The following is a 19,719-nucleotide window of genomic DNA, read 5'->3' as shown; positions in this document are numbered from 1 at the left end:
GAGCACCGTGCGGTGCTGTACAGCGATAACAATATTCAGTATTGCTACAGGGAGATCTATTCCCTTCTTTTATTATACATCAACGTTTTAATATTTAAACAGCAAAAAGAAGGGGGCCCTGCATTAGTTTGATAAGTAATTGTGTGCAAGTAATTAAGGTGGATGGTATTCTTATATATGTTTACATAAAGGCAGTGGCACATGGAGTTCTGGAGATAACAAAAAGCCTCTGTGCTACTTAAGAAGAGAAATGCTAAAGTTGTCAGTAGGGGAAAGGCCATTTTTTCTTCCTGTGTTTAGTTACTGTGAGCTTAAAATTAACTTTTTTCTGTTCAGACTTGTGGGCTCCGCAAGTTCCATGATCGCTCACGCCGGTTTCTTTATGGAGACATAGCCTGGGGTGGCCAGCACACAGAGAGCCTCCTGCCTCTTACCATTTTGGAGGCCTTAAAGTAGTCTATTCTTAATGAGTAGTCTGGGATTGATTTTATTTACTAAGCAGAAAACACATGTTCTATTGTTTTTGCTCCTTTGATGATAGAAATCATGTTTGTTTCCACCAAAGTAAAGTCAAAACAAAGGATCAAAAATTAAATCAGTATTCTTCTCCTCTTAATGCACCTATGGGAATTGTCTGGAAACCAGCCTGAGTCACAGAATTATAGGGCAAAATCCTGAAGCATGGACTCAGGAAAAAACCCCCTACTGACTTCAAAGGGAAAGTTGCCTGAGTAAGGACTGAAGAGGGACCACGGAGTCTCAGTAAACCATGGCTTCAGCGGGAACAGTGCAGTCCTGATTAGGAGTTTGCAGGATCAAAACCTGCAACTCACTGAATTGAGAAAGGGCAAAGTCTACTGGATCATATAGCCAATCTCACTCACCCATTGAGAATGTTTTTCTCTGTTCAGTGCTTTTTTTCCATCTCTCCGAATGTCTTTTTCTGGTACTCTGAGTGACTGAAATATTCTGTCGCATAAAGATATACTCCGTTCTGCCCTGCCCCATGCCTGTGTGGCTTGCTGGTTGCAGTGCATACTGTTTCAAGTCTGCATATGCATACACGTTGATACGTACATGAACTGAAACTCCTCGTTTGCATATCAGAGGGTGCTCACAGTACAAATTCTGAAGTGCCATCACCTTGATTTGTAGAGTTTATCTCTGTCGTGTTTACTTCAGGGTTCGGAAACTGTCACATTTCCATGTGAAAGATGGCTTGCAAAGTCTGAAGATGATGGCGAGATCATCAGAGAGCTGGTACCGTCCGATATTTTTACTGAAAAACTCATGAAGGATGGGACTCTAAAGCAGATAGAAGAAGAAGTTGAAGACCCATTAGAAGGTAACATAATCCTAGGAGTATATAAGGACCTATTTACCCGATTTTCTAGAGCAAAGCATGGTTCAAGCAGATGCAATGTTAGTACCACCTGTTCACATTTATTTCACTTCCCATTTTCTGGCCTCTCTCATACCTGAAGCACTTTCATGAAATTTCATCCTAAGCTCCTTGCTTCCCTATATGCCTGGCTGTTTCTAACTTTTTCCTCCAGGACCTCCTTTTCCCAGCCTGAGCTCCTTCTGCCCTTGAGAGAAATTGTGAACCTTCTTACATCCTGGGCAGAGCAAATTGAATTCAGCTGCCATTTTTATTCATGGTCCTTGCATCTGGTAACAAGATGATTCAACAGAGAAAATCATTCATTTCTATGTTTCTTTTCTCTCAGAATCCGATTTGCATTTACAGTACACCATTGTCAGGGTGGAATTTATATGAATTTTAAGTGTTTTCCATTGCCAGGGAAGTGGAAAGGGGCTTTGCAGTAAAGGAGAACCGAGCCTTTACGCTGTGCTTCTAGCAGAGGAAGGTATGCTTTTTCCTCTGTTAGGAACCACATGGTAGCTCATGTGAAACCCTTTCCTAAGGAGAGAGAGGCAGTCTTAATAACAGTAAGTGGCAAAACTGCTAGATGCCTACGTAATATTTTCTTTAACCTCCTAACTCCTGTCACTTAACCTTGCACTAGTTACTGGGTGTTAACCAGCATACCTATCTCATTTTTTCCTTGTAAAGGCAAAGCCAAGGCAAACTGTGGAGTAGGATTTCTGGATAACTGAAGGCTTCTTTTGGCTGGGAGCTAGGGCTAAGTTTGGGAAGTCCTCTTTTAGATATAAATAATTTGGAACAGAAGTGTTCTATATCTCTGTGAGTCCTCATACATTTTGGGCACTAACACAGTGTAAACGATAGCAACAGAAACTCCAGCTTATATTATTAGAATGATAGTCTTTTACACAGTAGACTTCATTTCAGTCCTGAAGGTCTCCAGAACTGGCAAGCAAAAATGAAAGAGGAATGAACTGCTTAAACAGAATATACACATTGCTTCCTTCATTACTAATGTAGCAGTTGTCTCTGAAGTGCAAAGCCATAACTCTGTACAGCAGTTAAGGACATAATGAGAAGAAGCAAACCAGAAAACCCGGAATTGCACCTAACTTGATGAGTAGCATCGAATGATGATCCTGATCCATTTCTCAGAGAGATCAGTGGAAGTCCTTCATGGATTATCAAGTAGATTAGGCCCTGTTTTATTGAGAGAGCTAGGGATGGAAGGGGCAACATAGATATTTTCTTTGATGCTATTAATGTACAGAGAAGAATATTACCAACATCTGTAGTACACCTCCATCACTAAGGCTTTGTGCCTCTTCCTCCTCTGTAATGCCCTGGGATTTGCAAAGAGACATTCTCTAAGGCTCGTATGCCACCAGGGTAATCAAAGCCTTGCACCGTTCCTACTTGTTTTCCTGGGGAGGATGCTTTCAGTTACTGTTTGTTTTCCCTGTGTAATTGGGACAAGAGCAGCAATATAAAAATAGAAGTATTTAACAGGTTTAGTAAAGCACATTACTAAAGATTTGATGGGGTTTTATTGAATCATCATTGAGCAAGCTAAACAGAAAGGGTACTTAAACAATACTTTCTTAATTAAATACTGTCTGAGCAAAAGGATTCAGCAACCTGTTCTCTTTCTGTTTTAGGAATCTATACAGATACATGCCATTAACTCCGGTAGTAATTGCACATCTGAATCCCTGGAGTTTGTTTATGGAAGATGGAGTATTAAGAATTCACAACACTGAATCACTTGTTCTCAAATGTAGGTCCCCTGAGCCTCAGTATGAAAAGGTGCCGAGTTCCCTCACCTCTCATTGACTTCACATCCAGTAATAACTGTAATGATTCTTTGCATTTTTAATTATACGCTATATGATCAAAGCAATATATAGGCAATGATTAGATGTAGAAAAGGAAAGTCAGCACATTTCAGTCCAGTGGTTCCCTAACCTTGGGGTCATCATCAGAAGCCTGGAAGGATAAAGCAACCAACATTTTAACCCCCAGGAACTGAGTGATGCGTACAACAGTTGGGGACCATTTTCTTTGGTAAATTCAGTATCTAATATAGACCTTGATAATCCACCTGCCCATAAATTGTGTGTCTTCATTTCTTTCTGCAGTTCACACATACAAGATAAGCGTGTTCACTGGAGATATTTACGGTGCTGGGACAGATGCTAATGTTTTCCTAAATATCTATGGAGATCTGGGGGACACAGGAGAGAGAAAACTCAGCAAATCTGAGACAAACTTCAACAAGTTTGAAAGAGCACAGGTACAAGTGCAATGGGTTGATAACACTTTCCATTTTGCAGTCCTTAACCTGACAAGTGCATGACTGTCTTTACAGGCTGAGTTTTCCTGCGAGGGATGAATTGATTGATTCCATTTATGCTGTTCATTACCTCTTAAAATGCTATCTATGGTTTGTCAGCTGTGTATTATGACAGACAAGCACTGTAACAAATGGATATATCTTTCTTTCTGTGAAGTTACTGGTACAGAGATGAATTTCGAGCATACATAGACAATTTTTTTCCATACAAACCGGCTTGAATTTGTTAGTTGCAGGTTTGAAAGCACAGAAACATGAGGTCTTTCATTCCCATAGACTCTGTGCAATTGATTTGCACATACATAGTATATACTATAATTCATCTCGGAGCATGATGAATGAACACATCTTAAGCTGTGACTGTTTTTGACAAAATGACTCCAAAAGTGGCACCCTGTGGTCATTCCGTGAATCATATTCATGATGTCTTATGGTGTTCCTCAGACATAATGATGGCAAAGATTGTCTTATTCAGTTCGTCTTTACACAGCTAACTGGATTAAGAAGGGAACTTTTTGACTTAAAAATCAGGAGGTAAAATGCCAAGAGTTCAACATTCTAATTGTTTGTTAAAACAGCATTTTGTGCAGCCCCTTTCATAGCAGAAACACACCTCAGAGCGCTCCCCTGCAGAATGGTTTTAATGCACAGAGATGCCTGCATAGCCTGTTGTAAAGCTTTTAATCAAGCACTGTCTGGCGAGACTGGCTTTAAGCACATATTGTGCTCCATAGCCATCATTTGCTTTTGTCCAGTAGATGATCTGTTGAGAGCTCATTAACTGAACGAATTGCCATTGAACACCCTGTAGGAGGATACATTTACAATGCAGGCCGTGGACCTTGGCATTATATACAAGATCAAGATTCGCCATGACAATACTATGTTCAGTCCTGACTGGTTCCTGGAAAAAGTAGAAATCCTGGACGAAGACACGGAAGAATCATTCGTGTTCCTGTGTGAACGCTGGCTCTCTAAAAAGAAGGAGGACAAAAAGATAGAGCGTACGTTTTATGAACAGGTACAGTGATCCTAACTAATTACTACTAATAAAAATAAAAACCAGACCTTTCATGTCATTGAAGCCCAAGACAGCTCATTAGAGACTTAACTTTTTAAACTTGTCTGAAATCAATTTGTGACTTTCAGACAAGTACCCAAAGCATGGCCTATCTCAGCCCAGCATAACTACGTCTGCACTTTGCAGTCTCAGTAGAAAAATCAAAGACTGCAAGTGAAACTCTTCAGCTGAGAGCCAAAGCAAAGCCTTGCTGATGCACAGTAGAGAATTTTGCCCTGCTGCCATCCTTGCTGTGCCTGCAATGTGCATTGGTGACAGGTTCCACCATGCAAAGTTCTCAAGCCAAAATATTGGTCCTTTGACCTCATCCTCAACGGACTGGGTGGGCTGCTTCTTCTCAGCTCCTTTTTCCACCCATGTCCAACATCAAAAGTCTAGTTTCTCTGTCAACACTCAAAGCGCAGAATGTCTTTTAGTGAAATGCCCTTTGTACTTGTGCATTCTCTATTGCTTTATCAGGCTGGCATAGCTAATTGGAATTCAAGGTACATGCACTAATTAAAATTAGCAAACAAGATTAATAGACCTCTCCTGCTTCTATACAGTGAGGCATAATACGAAAGCTGATTATAAGTCCGTTGTATTTAAGAAGTCCACTTTACAAAATACAGTGACATTTTAATTGAAAGTTACTGCTGAAATTATCGTTAATGAAATTGGGCCAAACTCATCCTGGGTATAACAGAATGGTTGTAAGAAGAGTTACACCATGGATGAGTATTGCCATATGCCCCCTCATAAAACTGCAGCAGACAATGCTATGAATTTTTGTGGTTGCACCTACCCAGTTGCTCATATTAATTCCCTCATAATGAGGGAAAACTAATCTTTTTTTTTTTTTAATTATGTGACTGTGTGGTAAGAGCCTCACATTAACTGGACAATGGCACCAAACGCATCTGCAGTAATTCCTCTAATGTAATAGATGTTTAGTATCATTCAGCTTTGCAGCACTCTCCTTACAGTCCTTCGCCTATACTAGGTGGATTAATCTAACAGCACTATATATGCCCTGATAAGCAAATCTGCTGTTCCATCTGCCTGAATTTTCTGTGGTTATGGCTTATACATGTAGCAGAGAAAAGTTGTAACATACTGTTAAGGTCTGTGAGGTCCATTGCATTGTAACACACATCCAAAATGGCCTGTCAAGCTTCCTATGATGAGGCAAATGAATGACCTGCAGTAAATTATGAGAAGTCACGGTTTTTTTGAGCTCCACTGAACAAAATGCTACCTGGAAAACTGCAGGGATTTCTTGTAAAGTTGTTCTTTGAGGCACATAGGAACAGCTGACAATGTTGTGAGCACTGACCCTCATTACCCTCCTGTACATGTAATTAGAGTTATGACGGTGAACGGAACAGCCTGGACAACTCATCTGTCAGCCTGTCGAGCCAGGATAGCAATGCCAACTTGAAGGAGATGAAGAAATCCAGCTTGGTCAAGATGGCAGAAGAAGGGTCATGTGAGAGAGCAGCATGTTTGGTGCATGCATGTGTGTGTTCTTGGCTTTCAGGTCTCAAAAAGATGCTCATTTGTCCTGGTGAAGAGCAAGGAGAAGCAGAAAAGCAAATTGCTGCTCTTCAGGTTGAGTTGTGACCACTTTGGGAAAGGCTGGGTCAGTGCTTGTGCATTTATCGCTTTTCCTGTAGCTCTCAGGCCTTAGCAGTGCAATAAGCCATGAAGTTAACAGCAATTTCAGCGTTTCTAAACCTCTTCTTGCTCTTTTATGGAAATCTATAACACACTAGACTGTCAGAGTTAACTTCTCTACTGCCAACAGATGTGAGTCCCACAAACACTGTAGTGCTTTGAACAGTATGAAAATAGGTAGATGGTTATTCAAGGATACGCTGTTTGCTGTCACAGCAATATAAATATATAGGAGACTTCTACAGGCAACTACAACCCCAAATCATGTCCCTCAGATGTCCAAAGATAGGTGAGTGCATCCAGACCATTGAACTGAGAAAAGGAACTAATCAATGGCATGCGTAGGGCCTCTTCTGAAAAAGATGCACTGTCCTGAAGAATCATACTTACTTTTCTTTTTCCTCCTTCGCCACTGACGTCATCACTTACAGCACTTAAAAGGTGAGGTGAAGTGGCAGCTCCTGAACAAGGGACTGGTAGAATTAAGGAAAGAATTTGTGCAAGTTTTGTATAATTTTGTCTGAAATATCCCTTAAAGTATGCAACACTCTTTGTAGCAAGGCAGACGTGTTATCACCAATACCAGCCTCCGCTGGACTGCTGGGAGCTCTTTTCCCCATGATTCCTTAATGTAGCTCTTTACTTGTTGCTGACACCAGCTGTCTTTTTCCTCCTACGTGTTTTTTTTGGCCTACTCAATATGTAGCATGTTAGACCCAAATTTACAAAGGAGACTTTGAATTTCTTGAGACCTTATTTGACATGCCTCAACCGCCTCCCCTTTTCAGGATCATGCTGGTAGTGCCTCACCATCAGCAATGTCTGTTTAATGTGAATTTAAATGTGATTTAATTTATGATACTGTAAGGTTTTTCTGATAGCACACAGCTACATCACAGCTGCTGTGGAGCTGGGAGGGGACTGGGACACTGGGAGCCGAGCAAGAGCTAGGCATAAGTCTCTTGGCTCTCAGAAAACAAGCTTTGATTTGGAGCGCTCAGGAGGTTTTGTTCTTTTCTAGAATGTGGATGGTCTTATACGTGCAGAGGGAAGATGAGTCTCCAAAGGCTTTCAGACACTCAAAGACAGGGCGCCTGGGAACCCTGGATTGAGGTTTTCACCTCAAATGACTGACAGACACAGTTGATGGCTCTAGCAAGCAGAGTTTCATCACTGGGCTCCATCTCTTGAGACAAATAAAGCAAAGCTAAAGATAAAAGAAAAGTCAGTTTCTGGATTGGAACTTTAAAAAAAATGAAATATTCTGGACTGTGTTTGCAAAAGCCAGCATTTATGCGGGGAAGCTAATCTTGCTAGGTTGCTGCTGGTAGGAAGTGGGAAAGAAATTGTCTTGTTCAGAGGACAGTCCAGAGGAGATAGAGCTGGGGCCCTGCTGTATCACCCTCTTGTGCAGCCAGTGTTTCTGTCCTGACTGTGATAGAAGCCCAGAAGATCAGTGTCAGTCAGCTGAATTTGTAACTTTGAGGAAAACTTCCTGAGTTCCTTGATTTATCTGTTTATATAGCTTCTGATCAGCCATCTCTGTGTTCTGATACCTTGACTTTCCATTTAAATTGCAGCTATTGTTTGTTGTTATCCTTCATTGGGTCTTCTAGTTTTAGTTTAAGGGTTTAGACGTATGGTTAAGATACGGTGTTTTAACAAGTAACAGCATCAGCCAAGTCACAAATACTGGCTATATATGTTCTCATAATCCACAGCAAGTGTAAAACAATGAACATTATCTTAAACTTCTACAGTGAGCCAATTGCAGAATGGTGGAATTTAGCTCAGGAGTTTAAGACAGCTTGTGCTGACGTGGGCCAAGGGAACTCACATAAATGATTACTGCAGCTCTGCTGATGCCCAGTAGCTTGTTGTGATGTGATATCTGGGTCGCATGTCCCAAGCCTTTAAGTTCTGAACAGTACGTAATGCTGTGCATTGTTTAACCTGCTCTGTAACCCATGTGTCTTGGGACCACCCTTCTTTTGTAATCCCGCATTGTGCTCAGATGAAAAATAAGTGATTCCCATGTTCTTTCTGATATTACTTCTGTGGTGAGACAATGGATACCATCTGCCATGTTGGCATTCCATGTAATTTCACAAATAATGGGTAAACCATCAGCATCTCCCATGAGAACCCGTCTCCAACGGAGCAGGGATAGTTCCCGCCATCCCCATTGTGCCAGGGTGGTCTTTCTTCTCTGAGTCCTGGAGCTCGTCATCACCTCTATCCCTGTTGCAGGGACATGGCCTCATTAAGGAAAACTGCATCTCAAAGGAACTTCAGATAAGATGGATCGTGAGAGCCAGACAGCTGCCTCCCGAGCTGGATAAAAAGGCAGCTGTTAACTAGTTGATTAGGGAAGGCTCCACTAGGATTTGGTGTTGGGATTTTTCTGGGAAAGGGAGGGGCAGTTTGAGCATCCCCATCCTGAGTTTCCCGTGCCAAAGCGGTGATGCCTCTGAGGGGCAGGAGGCAACGTGAGCATGGAGCATAGCCAAAAGTCCTGTCAACCACGAAACTCCATGGGGGCTGGCCTGGGGACCTTGCTCCATGCTGGAAGGTGGTGTGGGAGGCGGTGTGGTGTTCATACGTCCCTTGTGAAACTCAGACCTCTGCGACAGGCATGTGTGCCTTTTAACAGCCTGAGCTCTGCCGCGGGGCTACAAGGAACCAGGGAGAAGGCCTGGGGGATCTGCAATATGCCCTGGGCAGAAGGGTCATTTTTCTACTTTTTATAGGAAAGAACAGCAAACTGTTTCTCCCTACCCAGCAGCAAGTCATTCCATGTCTCTGCATCCGCTATTTAGAGTGGTAAATGCCAACAATTTCACATAGTTCTCTCCTATTTAATATAGGTGCTTCAAGCACTTTCGCTCAAGGATGCAACATGAGTTGGAAATGTTGGTAGACCTGTGAACTAAAAGAAACGCCATTTTATCCTGATTTTAAATATGCTTTATTTAAAGGAGGAATCTGGAGTTGTTCTGAGTGTGACCCCTTGACATATTCCTTTAAAATGTGTCCTGCCTACAAACCTTTACTTGGGCTCTTTATTTGCTGCTAATACCAGCAGCTCCAGTGGTTACTTCATGAAGAACATATTGCATATTATCATGTGCATGTGCACAGTTAAATGCAAATGCTACCCTATAGGGGAGAATAATTCTTGCCTAATCTTTAGTTCACTTCTGTGCTGGTATACAGATGCTAAAAACTGGGGTTGAATGAAATTCTTTGGGTTCTGGTCAGTCCAGAGATAAGAACAGATTTGGTCTCCATGAATTTATGTCTTCTCTGACGTGTATACATATGCTGATCTTGCTGCAGTGTTCTAGTACAACTCCCTACTCTTCAAAATCTTCTCAGTCGCCATGAAGGAAAATTAGATATCCGTCCCAAATGATCTGAAACTTAACCAAGTTTTAGTCAAGGTTTATGAACCTTTTTGAAAGTGAAAAAGCAATGATGAAAATTCAGGCCGAGTTTGGAGCTGGTGATGAGGCAAGTTTCAGAGCTTTGAGTTTTGTCAGAACGTTTTGAACAGCCCTGCACAAATGTTCTGAGAAATCAGACGAGTATTCATCATCTAATTCTGCACCATCCGCTCGGCCTACCCAAATGAGCTTTTGGAAAGCACTTGAAAAGCGGTCTGGCACTTCCTCCTTTTTAACAGCTGAACTGAAATTTTTGAAAACCACATAAAACCCAGCTAAGCTAATTCCCAGACCTCAGCCTGAAGGTTTTTCCCTAATAAATATCATTGAATGTCCTCCCTTCAATATAGAGGGGATTCGCAGTTGACCTGCATCCTGCAAAGGCATGCTGAAACCCTGAGCTACCCCATAGATCAGCGTAAGCCTTGAATAAAGTGGAAGAGAGAACATTTGTAGTTGTACTGGGACATTCAGGTGGTGACGGTTTACCTTGCAGTCAGCATAGATTTATTTGCCTTTACTGAACTGTGAGTATAAGATCATTTTGGTCTAATAGCCTATTTAAGATTAGGGCACTCTGTCTCATCTTGAGGAAGGTCTCTTAGTGTAAAAAAGGTTCAAGCCCTCTGTTGTTCTGTTATCTATTAGGGGGAATTCAGGACTGCGTTATACGCCCATAGCCTCATCGCGGCCAGGAAGGTTGTCTGGGGAAATTAACCCTTGCAGACTTCAGAACGTAATTTCTCATGCACCCTTATAGCGCGATCCGGCGTGACATTTAGCATGCAATAGTGCTTCCTCTCTCGGGACGAGACCTTTCATCTTCTGAAGGCTGCTGTACGTAGGCAGGTTTGCTGATGACCAGACCTCTGTCTCTTGCAGTGATCCCGTATCACATCACCGTCACGACGGGCACGGAGTTTGACTCCAGCACTGACAGCCGGGTGTACATCATCATCATGGGTCCTCAGAAAGTGAAGACGGAGAGGCTGTGGCTGGATCTCCCAGAAGGAAAAGATGAATTTGCAGATGGCTCCGTGGAGAAATTCTCTGTTTGGGGCCTAGATGTTGGGGAGATCAAAAAAGTGGAGGTACTTTACGAATGCAGTGCGGTCACTGGAGACGTGAATGAAGCACATGGCCAAGGAGGGCACATGTTTTTGTTCTATTTAGCAGTGAAGAAAAGGCACTTGGGTCTAAAATGAATGTAACAGGGACGTGTTAATGAGATTTCACATGCATCCAAACCTGAAAATAAGTACCCTTTATGGCCGGCAAAACCGAGAACCTTGGGAGGCAGAAGATAATTTTGAAATATAAGACAGTTGTAACATGTCTTATTTTTGTCCCATCTCTTAACATTGTTTTTTCTTAGCCAAGCCTCGTTATTGACAGACACAATGAACATTCCCACGATGCAGTCTTCCACCAGTCTTTTTCCTAGCTGGTTTTTACAGTACTTCCAGTTGGGTTTCATAAATTGCCTGCAGTGAGAAACACATCTTGTATAATTTTCTAGCTAAACATGAAAATTGTTTTCACAGCTTGGAGGACCCAGGCTTAGAGAACAAAGTTAATCATCCTTCATAAGTAACGTGCACAAATAGATTTCAGTATAGGAACCTTTTTTCCCACTGTGACTCAGGGAGACAGAATTTGCATAGACTTTTTATCACTAAGCTTAAACTTAGCATGAATCTTCCAGACCTTCTGTGAACACCATTCTTGTTTCACATGGCAGTTCTGTCTCCTGAAACCTGTTGCAGTCCCCAAGTGCTGAAACCTTCAGGCCCTGATGACTTTGAGAGATGATTTTATTTTATTTTCACACCAAGCCCTTTGTGGCAGTAAATCTACCTATTTGTGTGTGTGCTTGTGTATTCAATGGGAGAGAATTGGAAGAAATATAAAGAAAGAAATATGAGCTAATTAAAAAATCTTTGCAGTTGTATGTCCTGTTGCAGCAGGTGATGGTTAAACTGAAGTGCTGCCATTGGCTTTCGTTCAAGCGATGGATTCTGACACCTTGAGAAGTCTCCAGAACAGATCCGAGTTTATTATCAAGCCATTTTCTTAATGCACTCCAAATGCCTAGTTATTATGAGTGTTAGTAGCACTTTCTATCTAGCTATCTCAGGGTCAAACTTTGAAGGTGAAGCAAGGACATAAATCCTCCCCTTCCATCCTGTGTACACGTGGAAACAGCCTGGTCGTGCCAGGACAGAGAGGGAGCAAAAAGCCAACATAACCCCTCAGCGTCAGAGAGGGAGGGAGAGCTGGCCCAAGAAGAAAATGGGCCGGGATGCTGGGAAGCAGAGAGTGAATAAGGGGAGGAAAGGACAGCGAATAGGGGAAAATAGGAGCAGACAGTTGGAAATGGAGGTGGTCAGGGGAAAGATATTATAAAAAGAAAAACAGCATGAATGGGAGACAAGAAAAAAGCTTGCAAACGAAATTCAGAGAGTTAGGGGAAAAAAAATAACAGATTTCAATCTGAGTAATGTTCTTCTGCACTCTTTCACCCCTAACCTCAGTGATCCTGCCACTGTGCCGCCTCACCTCTTGTTCATTTTTCCCTTTCAGTTTGCAGTCCCGTGGCTCATGGCTGGAGGAGCCATCTGCTCCTGGCCTTGTGCCTTCCTTCACGCAGCACCCCGTGCTTGGAAGGTCTCTTCTTGTTAATCCACGTCCCAGCAATGACATCTATGTGCCAGTCTGCCTTGGTTGCCATGGAAGCAGTCCATATTTTCCTTGTAGAAAATTGCAGTTGTCAGGGACATTGCAGTAAATTGCTAGTTATGTGCCTGGGAAAAGTGAGGAACAGTTCGTTCTCAGATTTGGCATTTGGCTGCTTCTAGAAGCAGGCGACAGGTTCTGAATGTGAGCTCCTATGTGAAAATAGCGTACGTGGGGATTAAGTTTCCAGAAGCCCTCTGTATTTTAGAGCAACCCAGGCAGTGGGCTGCAGGATTTAGTAGGATCGTAAGATTTGCAGCGTGATGCCACTTTTAGTTTGGTATTATTCTGCTGTTGCAAATATGCTATAGTGAAAGCAGAAACAGTGGAACATGGAGTAATTTGAAAAGGGTACATTTATACCTGTCTTGCAAGCTTACAGCAATAAAATTTACTATTGGTGTACTTTAAGAGACATGCTGGCATGAAAATAAATAACCCATTGTCAGGCATGGACACTTTATAGTGTGTTCTTAAAATCAGTTTAATATTTCTTCTCTTAATGAACAAAAGTATCTCTGTTCTTAGACTCCTGCTGCTGCAGAGAGGTGTGTTCAGAAGAGTCCTGCATCGGTCTGTGCATCTTTAAACCACCTCTGGTTCAGAGTCTTTCTCGTTCACAAGCACAGAGCAGAGCCAAGGACATGCAACTACTGCAAGTCCTGTCCCTCGCTGGGTAGGGACCTGATCCTTGGAAACCCTCTGGTCTCTCTAATATTCTCAGCACCCTCCAGAATATGCAGGAAGTCCCATTTTTTTGCATCTTTATCTAGTTCTCTAACTCTATTCCATTTTTTTCCACTGTTGTTGTGTTTGGTTTCAATGCGATTGTGAGCTGTTCAGTGCAAATTGTGTGTCTTATTCTCTGTGATGTGCAGCACCCAGTGGTCCCCCAAGGACCGTGGGAATGAGCTAGAAAGATTTTCAGGATAGCCCAAGGATCTGCCCGCCTTTGAAATTCCATCATTTTAACTGGGTTCAAACACCTCAGCCCAAAAAACTCATCTTGATATTGGTGTGCATGTCCAAGTCTACGCTGCTGGTGTGACCGTGGCTTCAGATTATTCACTGTATTGGCATGGCGTATCTAACGCTTTGCTTTGCTTTGAAAGACAGCCTCAGCTGTTTGCTCTGATTGGGCTTAAAAATAAACTCAGAAATGAGCTCACGAATGAAATGAATCCTGGTGCTCTGCTCTAAAAGTCCAGCCATAAGGATGCTTCAACACTAAGCGAAATCCTACTGAATGAAATTTATATCGCTTTATAGCATTGTCCTGGGGGCTCCTGGAAGTCTGCTCGAACGCAGGTTCTCCAAGGCAGCCCGGAGTGCAAAATGTTTTCTCCTGGCACGTCGCCGATATCGAAGGAGGTAACGGTTGCAGTGACAAATCTGGTGCCTAGCAATGTCTTGGAACGACGCTTTAGGAGATGGCTGCAATGAACCCAGAGGAGCAGCGGGCTTTGATGGGCCCCGACAGGATTCTCCCTCCAGCTGCTCTGTCCCTGCTTCGCTGCCGAGCCGTTGCCCTGCACCGTCTTCGCTGCCTTGTCCGTGCCATCCTGCGACCGGCGTAGAGAGCCCGTGCACAGCTTCTCAGAGGGGCTTTGAATGCGGAGAAGGGCGGCCAGGCTAGCAGAGGGCTAATGGAGAAGCAAGTGTTATATTCCCATTCACCTGGAATCAGAGGATTAATGCATCAGTTGCAGATTTGAATTTCCCCGGTGGCTAAGTCTAATTTTCTGCAGCTGCACAGACATTAGTATAGTAATAATACTCCTAATAATAGTGATGGCTGAGACAGTCAGACAAAAATGAACAGGTTTTGAGGCAGAAAAGATACAACAGATCTATCACCTTAGGCGAAGCTTTTATTAAAAAAATATTTCCTGAGCAGCCCTACATATCCTAGTAATATTTTAAAAAAGGGAGCGCTAATGACCTTTTTTTCCCAGTAATGACATAAACAACACTTGCTCTGAAAATAATGAACTGTAGGTAGTTCTTACACCCAGCCTTTTATGTGAAGATCGTTCATTGGAATAACTGGCTGACTGAGAGAGTTTCTAACAGTAGCTGGAATATGTAATTATGCTGATAAGACTGCTCTCAAGTTCTTTAAGAGAGGCACTTTTCGGGTTCTTGGAGAAGTTTGCACCATCAGTGGTTACCTGAAGTGCCCTCTCGCATTGGGTCCTCAGTCTGGCACAGTAAGTGGGGTCCCACTGAGTCAAGACTTTTTTGGAAGACCTCTAAGGGAAACTCATGGTGCTGTGGAAAGAAGGGCCATCAGCAGTGCTTGGGCTGTGCTTCACGCCGAGTGGCATTGGAGCGATGCCCGGTGCTGAGCTGCGGGATACGGCGTTATTCCGATGTCATTTTCAGCTGTCTGGCTGAGCACTACATTGTCACCAAGTCTGCTGCCTCTTTCAGCAGTGGGTCCACGTTTTTCCTGGTCTTCCTTTTGCTGCTGTGGAAGCCTTTCTTGTTGCCCTTCACATCCCTAGCCGGATTCAACTCCAGATGGGCTTTGGCTTTCCTAACCCCATCCCTACACACTTGGATAGTGGCTCTATGTTCTTCCCAGGTCACCTGCCCCTTCTGCCACCTCCGGTATGCTTCCTCTTTACTCCAGTTTTCTGAGCAGCTCCTTGTTCATCCATGCAGGCATCCTGCCACTCTTGCTTGACTTCTTGCTCACTGGGATGGACCATTCTTGAGCTTGGTGGAGGAGATCCTTGAAAAGCAATCAGCTATAGGTATAAGCTCCACTTGTTGGGTCCTACACAGACAAGGAGCTTTTACGGTGTAAGGAGCTGGGGAGCAGAGAAACAGCCCAGTACATACAGTTTGCTTATACAGATATGCATCTGTGAGGGAAGAGTGCTTGAATAGCACATGTGGGTGTTCCCCTGGCTGCATATTTCATCTTGGCTGTGAAGCTTTGGAGAGTTACTTCTAAGCACTGCTGCAGTGCTGGAAGGGGGTGGAATGAGGGGAAAATGGGTCTGCGGAGATCAGCTCGGAAAGCTAACTAGTGGGCAGTGGTCAATGGAGCAGAAGTAGAGCAGTAAGAGGATGGACATGTTTTCATGTAGGCTGTTGCTGCCTGCCTGTTCCATGTTTCCCTTGCTTACACGTGCCTTCCCTCATGCTCAGCAGCAGATGCCCCGAGGTCCCTTGCCCTCATCAGCCACCACGCATGCTAACATTCCTGCTTTTGGGCAGCAATGGCGTGCGCTGTTTTACAGCTTTCTGTTTCGCTTCTGGAGTGGTTCGTGTGACGCTGTGTGTAGTCAACAGTCTTAGTCCCTCATCACCAGTTAAAACACCCTGTCAGGGCCTCTCCTCTGGTAAAGAAGTCCCCGTTAACCAGCAAATGTTTTCGGACTTTCACAGGTGGGGCATGATGGTGCTACCCCCGAGAGCTGCTGGCTGGTGGAAGAGCTCACCATCGTGGTACCCACCAAAGGCGTCATGTATAATTTTGTCTGTAAGTGCTGGCTGGCCAGAGACAAAGGCGATGGTCTCACCTCACGAATCCTCAACATCCTAGATGCAGACTGTGTTAACATTGGCCTCAAGGTAGGCTCTAAGCTCATCTTGTACCGTTAGCAGTTGCATGGGCCTGTGTTGATATAGTTTGTGCATCAGCAGTACCAAAAAAGGCACAGAAAATCCTCATATATTGATTTCTGCATGTGGCTTGAGTTTCTCATTTTCTGAAGGTCCACTTATTATTTCTTTAGGGTTGGCTTAGTACCGTTAGCACCAAGCATGCTGTGTGATAATGAGGGTTGGATGCAGCCGTAGCATGGGCAGAAGTACAGTGTAGGGTGGAGGGGGTAGGAAACAGTTCAGCAGCACATCCACATCTTCATCACGGGACTCGGAGCACCCTCTGCATCACCTGGCATCCAAGAAGGGGGAGAGCCGCAAGGTAAACGCCTTGGTGCAATCTACCTCCATCGTGATTTGTTCAGAGAGGGATATTTTGAACCGATGAAAACAGGACAGTGGAGATATAGTTTAGTCTCTGCATAGTGTGGTTATACATCAGCTTTTCTTATTTGGGATAGGGAAATCTTAATTGAGGTATAAAAGAATAATAATAGTAAGTTGCCAAAACGTGGAGAAATTTGTAACTTTGAAATTAATAAATGATTAGAGCTGAATATACAACAGAAAAATATACAGTCTTTTCTTCAGTATGTATGAAAGTGTTGTAATGTGCTCTATGCCATATTTCAAACAAGTACAAATTGGAAAGCTGAGCTATGCTGATTTTGGGTGTAAGATTTATGGTAGAAATAACAGTCTGGATGAATGGGACAATATTGTGTTTAATGCCTGTATGGCAATTTAAAATCTCTTTAGTTGTGCCTCTATTTACAGTGAGCTTACACTTTCATAGTACATTAATTTTTCTTTATGTTATTGATTGATTCCCAAGTCAAAGATATTCTCCCAAAATCTTTTTTATTCTCCAGACACACAGAAGCGTGATAACATTTTTAGCATCTGTGAAGTATTCGACAACTCAACACAAGTTTCAGCAGTAAAATTTACCTAAGAGGGAAAATAAACTCCCTCGGGCTGAATACCAAAGTTGAAACCTGATCTTTTTGAAACTTCCCATCAATTGTTTAACCTTCTAGGTAACGTTTGAAAACTCCTACCAGTGATCTCATGGCTTGCCCATAGACTGAGACGGATGCTAACAAGGACTTGTGTTCGGTGTTCCTTTGAAAGCCCAATTCTGAACATTTAGTTTCATAGGTCTGCCAAAAATAAACACATCCAACTAAAAATTTTTTGTGATGTTGTGCCAGAAACTTCCTGAAAGGTCTGAAGAAAATTAGGGGAGATGTCTGAGACATGAAATGAGAGGTGTGTATTCCACTTTCTGTTCAGTTGCCTAGTAAATTTTGGGCTCTTTCCTCATAAATAGCTGTAGTTAGGAAATGGAGTTTGGTTTATTCTTTTATAGTTCAAAGAAGACGAGTACCTTTAATGGCTTGAGGAAAGTTCATGCTTTTTTTATTTCGCTTTTGTTTTACTCTTGCACAGCCATATACACCCATTTCATATCCTTTTCAATTTAACTTTCTTCTTGGCTTGATTTGTCATATTTGTGTTTTAAATTGAGTATCTGACTTTCCAGAAACAGAGAATAGAGTTAATGTCTACCACAGTAATTAAAAACTTTAATGCACTTGTAAAATAGCTTTTCTTCTCCCGCCTGTGGCAAACATGATGCTATGCCATCGTTTAAAATGTATGCGGATGAACGTGGGATGAACAAGTTAGTCAAGAATGAACGAACACGAAAAACAGTTTTTCCATGCTATTCTTCCTTTGCACTGCTGATTTATGTGGCTTGTACCATTCAGGCCAATAAAACTTGCATAACCACTCACTATTTGAAATATTTTTTGTTGGGGCTGTTTTTGATATTCTTCCACCTCTTAAATCTGAGATCTTGTTAGCATAGGTACAATCTCAAAAGCATCTAAGTGGCCTAGAAGTCTTAATGCCACTGACAGCCACTGGGGCTTGCATGCTTTTGAAATATTTTTTTCTGAATCTTACTACTTACATGTCAGAAGAAAAGCTAAATACGGTATAATAAAATTATGCTAATAAACTGCTGCAAAATAGTTTTCCCCAAATTGGCATACCTTTAAAGTATGAGATCTTGGGACATTCTGGGCTAGATGCAGCACTGTGCATCCCATTGGGAAACTGGATATCTGCATTTTCCTATCATATAAAGCATTTAGATGTATAGACTTAAAAAATGTTGGTGATATTGGATTAAATGTTGCCCCTATGGACACTGCATATTTGGGGAAAACATTTTGCAATCAAGGGGAAGAAACAACTGAGCTGGGTGCTGTTCAGAGGTCTGGAGTGCTGGAAGGTGGCCGTGAGGATGGACCCTGCTGGCAGAGAGATGGAGACCTCTGGCCATCAGAGCTACATGGTGGTTGACTCCCGTGGCCCAGCAGTTTAGTAGGTGTTCATTGCTCCTCAAGCATGCATTCATCGTAATGAACATCCCTTGCTCTCAGTGTGCATAGGCTGAAAACCTACCGAAAGAAACCTAGAGGATGCGAAGGGGAAGGTCCAGCAGCAAGCTCCATTCTCTAACTTTGCCTCATAAAACTGCAGTGAGGGGAGAACCCGAGAAGCTGGGCTGTAATGAGAGGCTGATCTTTGGCAGAGCCTGTCCAGCCTTTTGCCGAGGCTTTTGTGTGGGGTAAGGACAGCTATTTTGAATGAGCCATTCTGATTGTTTCAAATCCTCGCAGATCCTGTACGAAGTTACGGTTGTGACTGGAGACATTGAAAGCGGTGGTACTGATGCCAATATTTACATGACTGTCTTTGGATCCAATGGGAAGACCGAAGAGTTGCAACTGGAAAAAAATGGAGACAGGTACAGTAACTATGTCATTGTTGTCACCTAGAAGCAGAGTCATAACAGATTCTGGTGTCAGGTCTGGAAGCACTTAGGGCTTTGATCGTGCTCCCACTGAAATAGATAAACTCTCGCTGATTTTATAGATCCAGAACTGGGCACCACTGGAAGTGTTATTGTAAGGCTTTTAGCAGAGCAGGAGCATTTATGCAGCTATGAAATAATCCTGTGTCATTTATAGAAGTTTTGTTTAACCTGTTCATCTGTGGCTTTGGAGCTAAGCATTGTGAGCAAAAAATATGAACTGTGAAGTCCTGCATCAGCACCGTGAGGAACCCTGGGCACTGCATGAAAACCACAGGTGCAGGATTTCTGCAGAATGCATCATTTGTGAAAAATGAGTAACTTAATTTAGACATTATCTAACAGCTGTGATGGGAATACACATACATATACATTAGTAACTGCGTAATGAATGGCATAGAAACCAGTATGCGCATACCTGCCTCGGGAAGCGCCTATGATGGGGAGGTGCAGGCCATCCTGATTTGACACCCCCCATTCACTGAGCTGGCCAGATGTGAGCCAGCTTTGGTCCAGAAGCCACATGAGGGATCGCAGAGACGTCAAGCC

The 19,719-nt window shown here is 42.9% G+C and overlaps 1 protein-coding gene across 3 annotated transcripts in view; it reads left to right on the top strand.

The window, feature by feature from the left end:
* Nucleotides 1-19,719, top strand: part of LOC135324727 (lipoxygenase homology domain-containing protein 1-like) — a 117,832-nt gene that overhangs the window by 63,798 nt on the left and 34,315 nt on the right. For all 3 annotated transcript variants that reach the window (XM_064501585.1, XM_064501584.1, XM_064501586.1), the window contains exons 26-32: nucleotides 1,183-1,345; nucleotides 3,529-3,683; nucleotides 4,555-4,764; nucleotides 6,169-6,292; nucleotides 10,809-11,017; nucleotides 16,062-16,247; nucleotides 18,977-19,104. In XM_064501585.1, the coding sequence (XP_064357655.1) occupies nucleotides 1,183-1,345; nucleotides 3,529-3,683; nucleotides 4,555-4,764; nucleotides 6,169-6,292; nucleotides 10,809-11,017; nucleotides 16,062-16,247; nucleotides 18,977-19,104 (1,175 nt within the window). The remainder of the gene's footprint in view (nucleotides 1-1,182; nucleotides 1,346-3,528; nucleotides 3,684-4,554; nucleotides 4,765-6,168; nucleotides 6,293-10,808; nucleotides 11,018-16,061; nucleotides 16,248-18,976; nucleotides 19,105-19,719) is intronic.

Source organism: Dromaius novaehollandiae, chromosome Z (assembly GCF_036370855.1).
Source record: "Dromaius novaehollandiae isolate bDroNov1 chromosome Z, bDroNov1.hap1, whole genome shotgun sequence".
Classification (NCBI taxonomy): Eukaryota; Metazoa; Chordata; class Aves; order Casuariiformes; family Dromaiidae; genus Dromaius; species Dromaius novaehollandiae.
The sequence above is the reverse complement of the archived record's forward strand: the minus strand, read 5'-3'. Positions and strand labels throughout refer to the sequence as shown.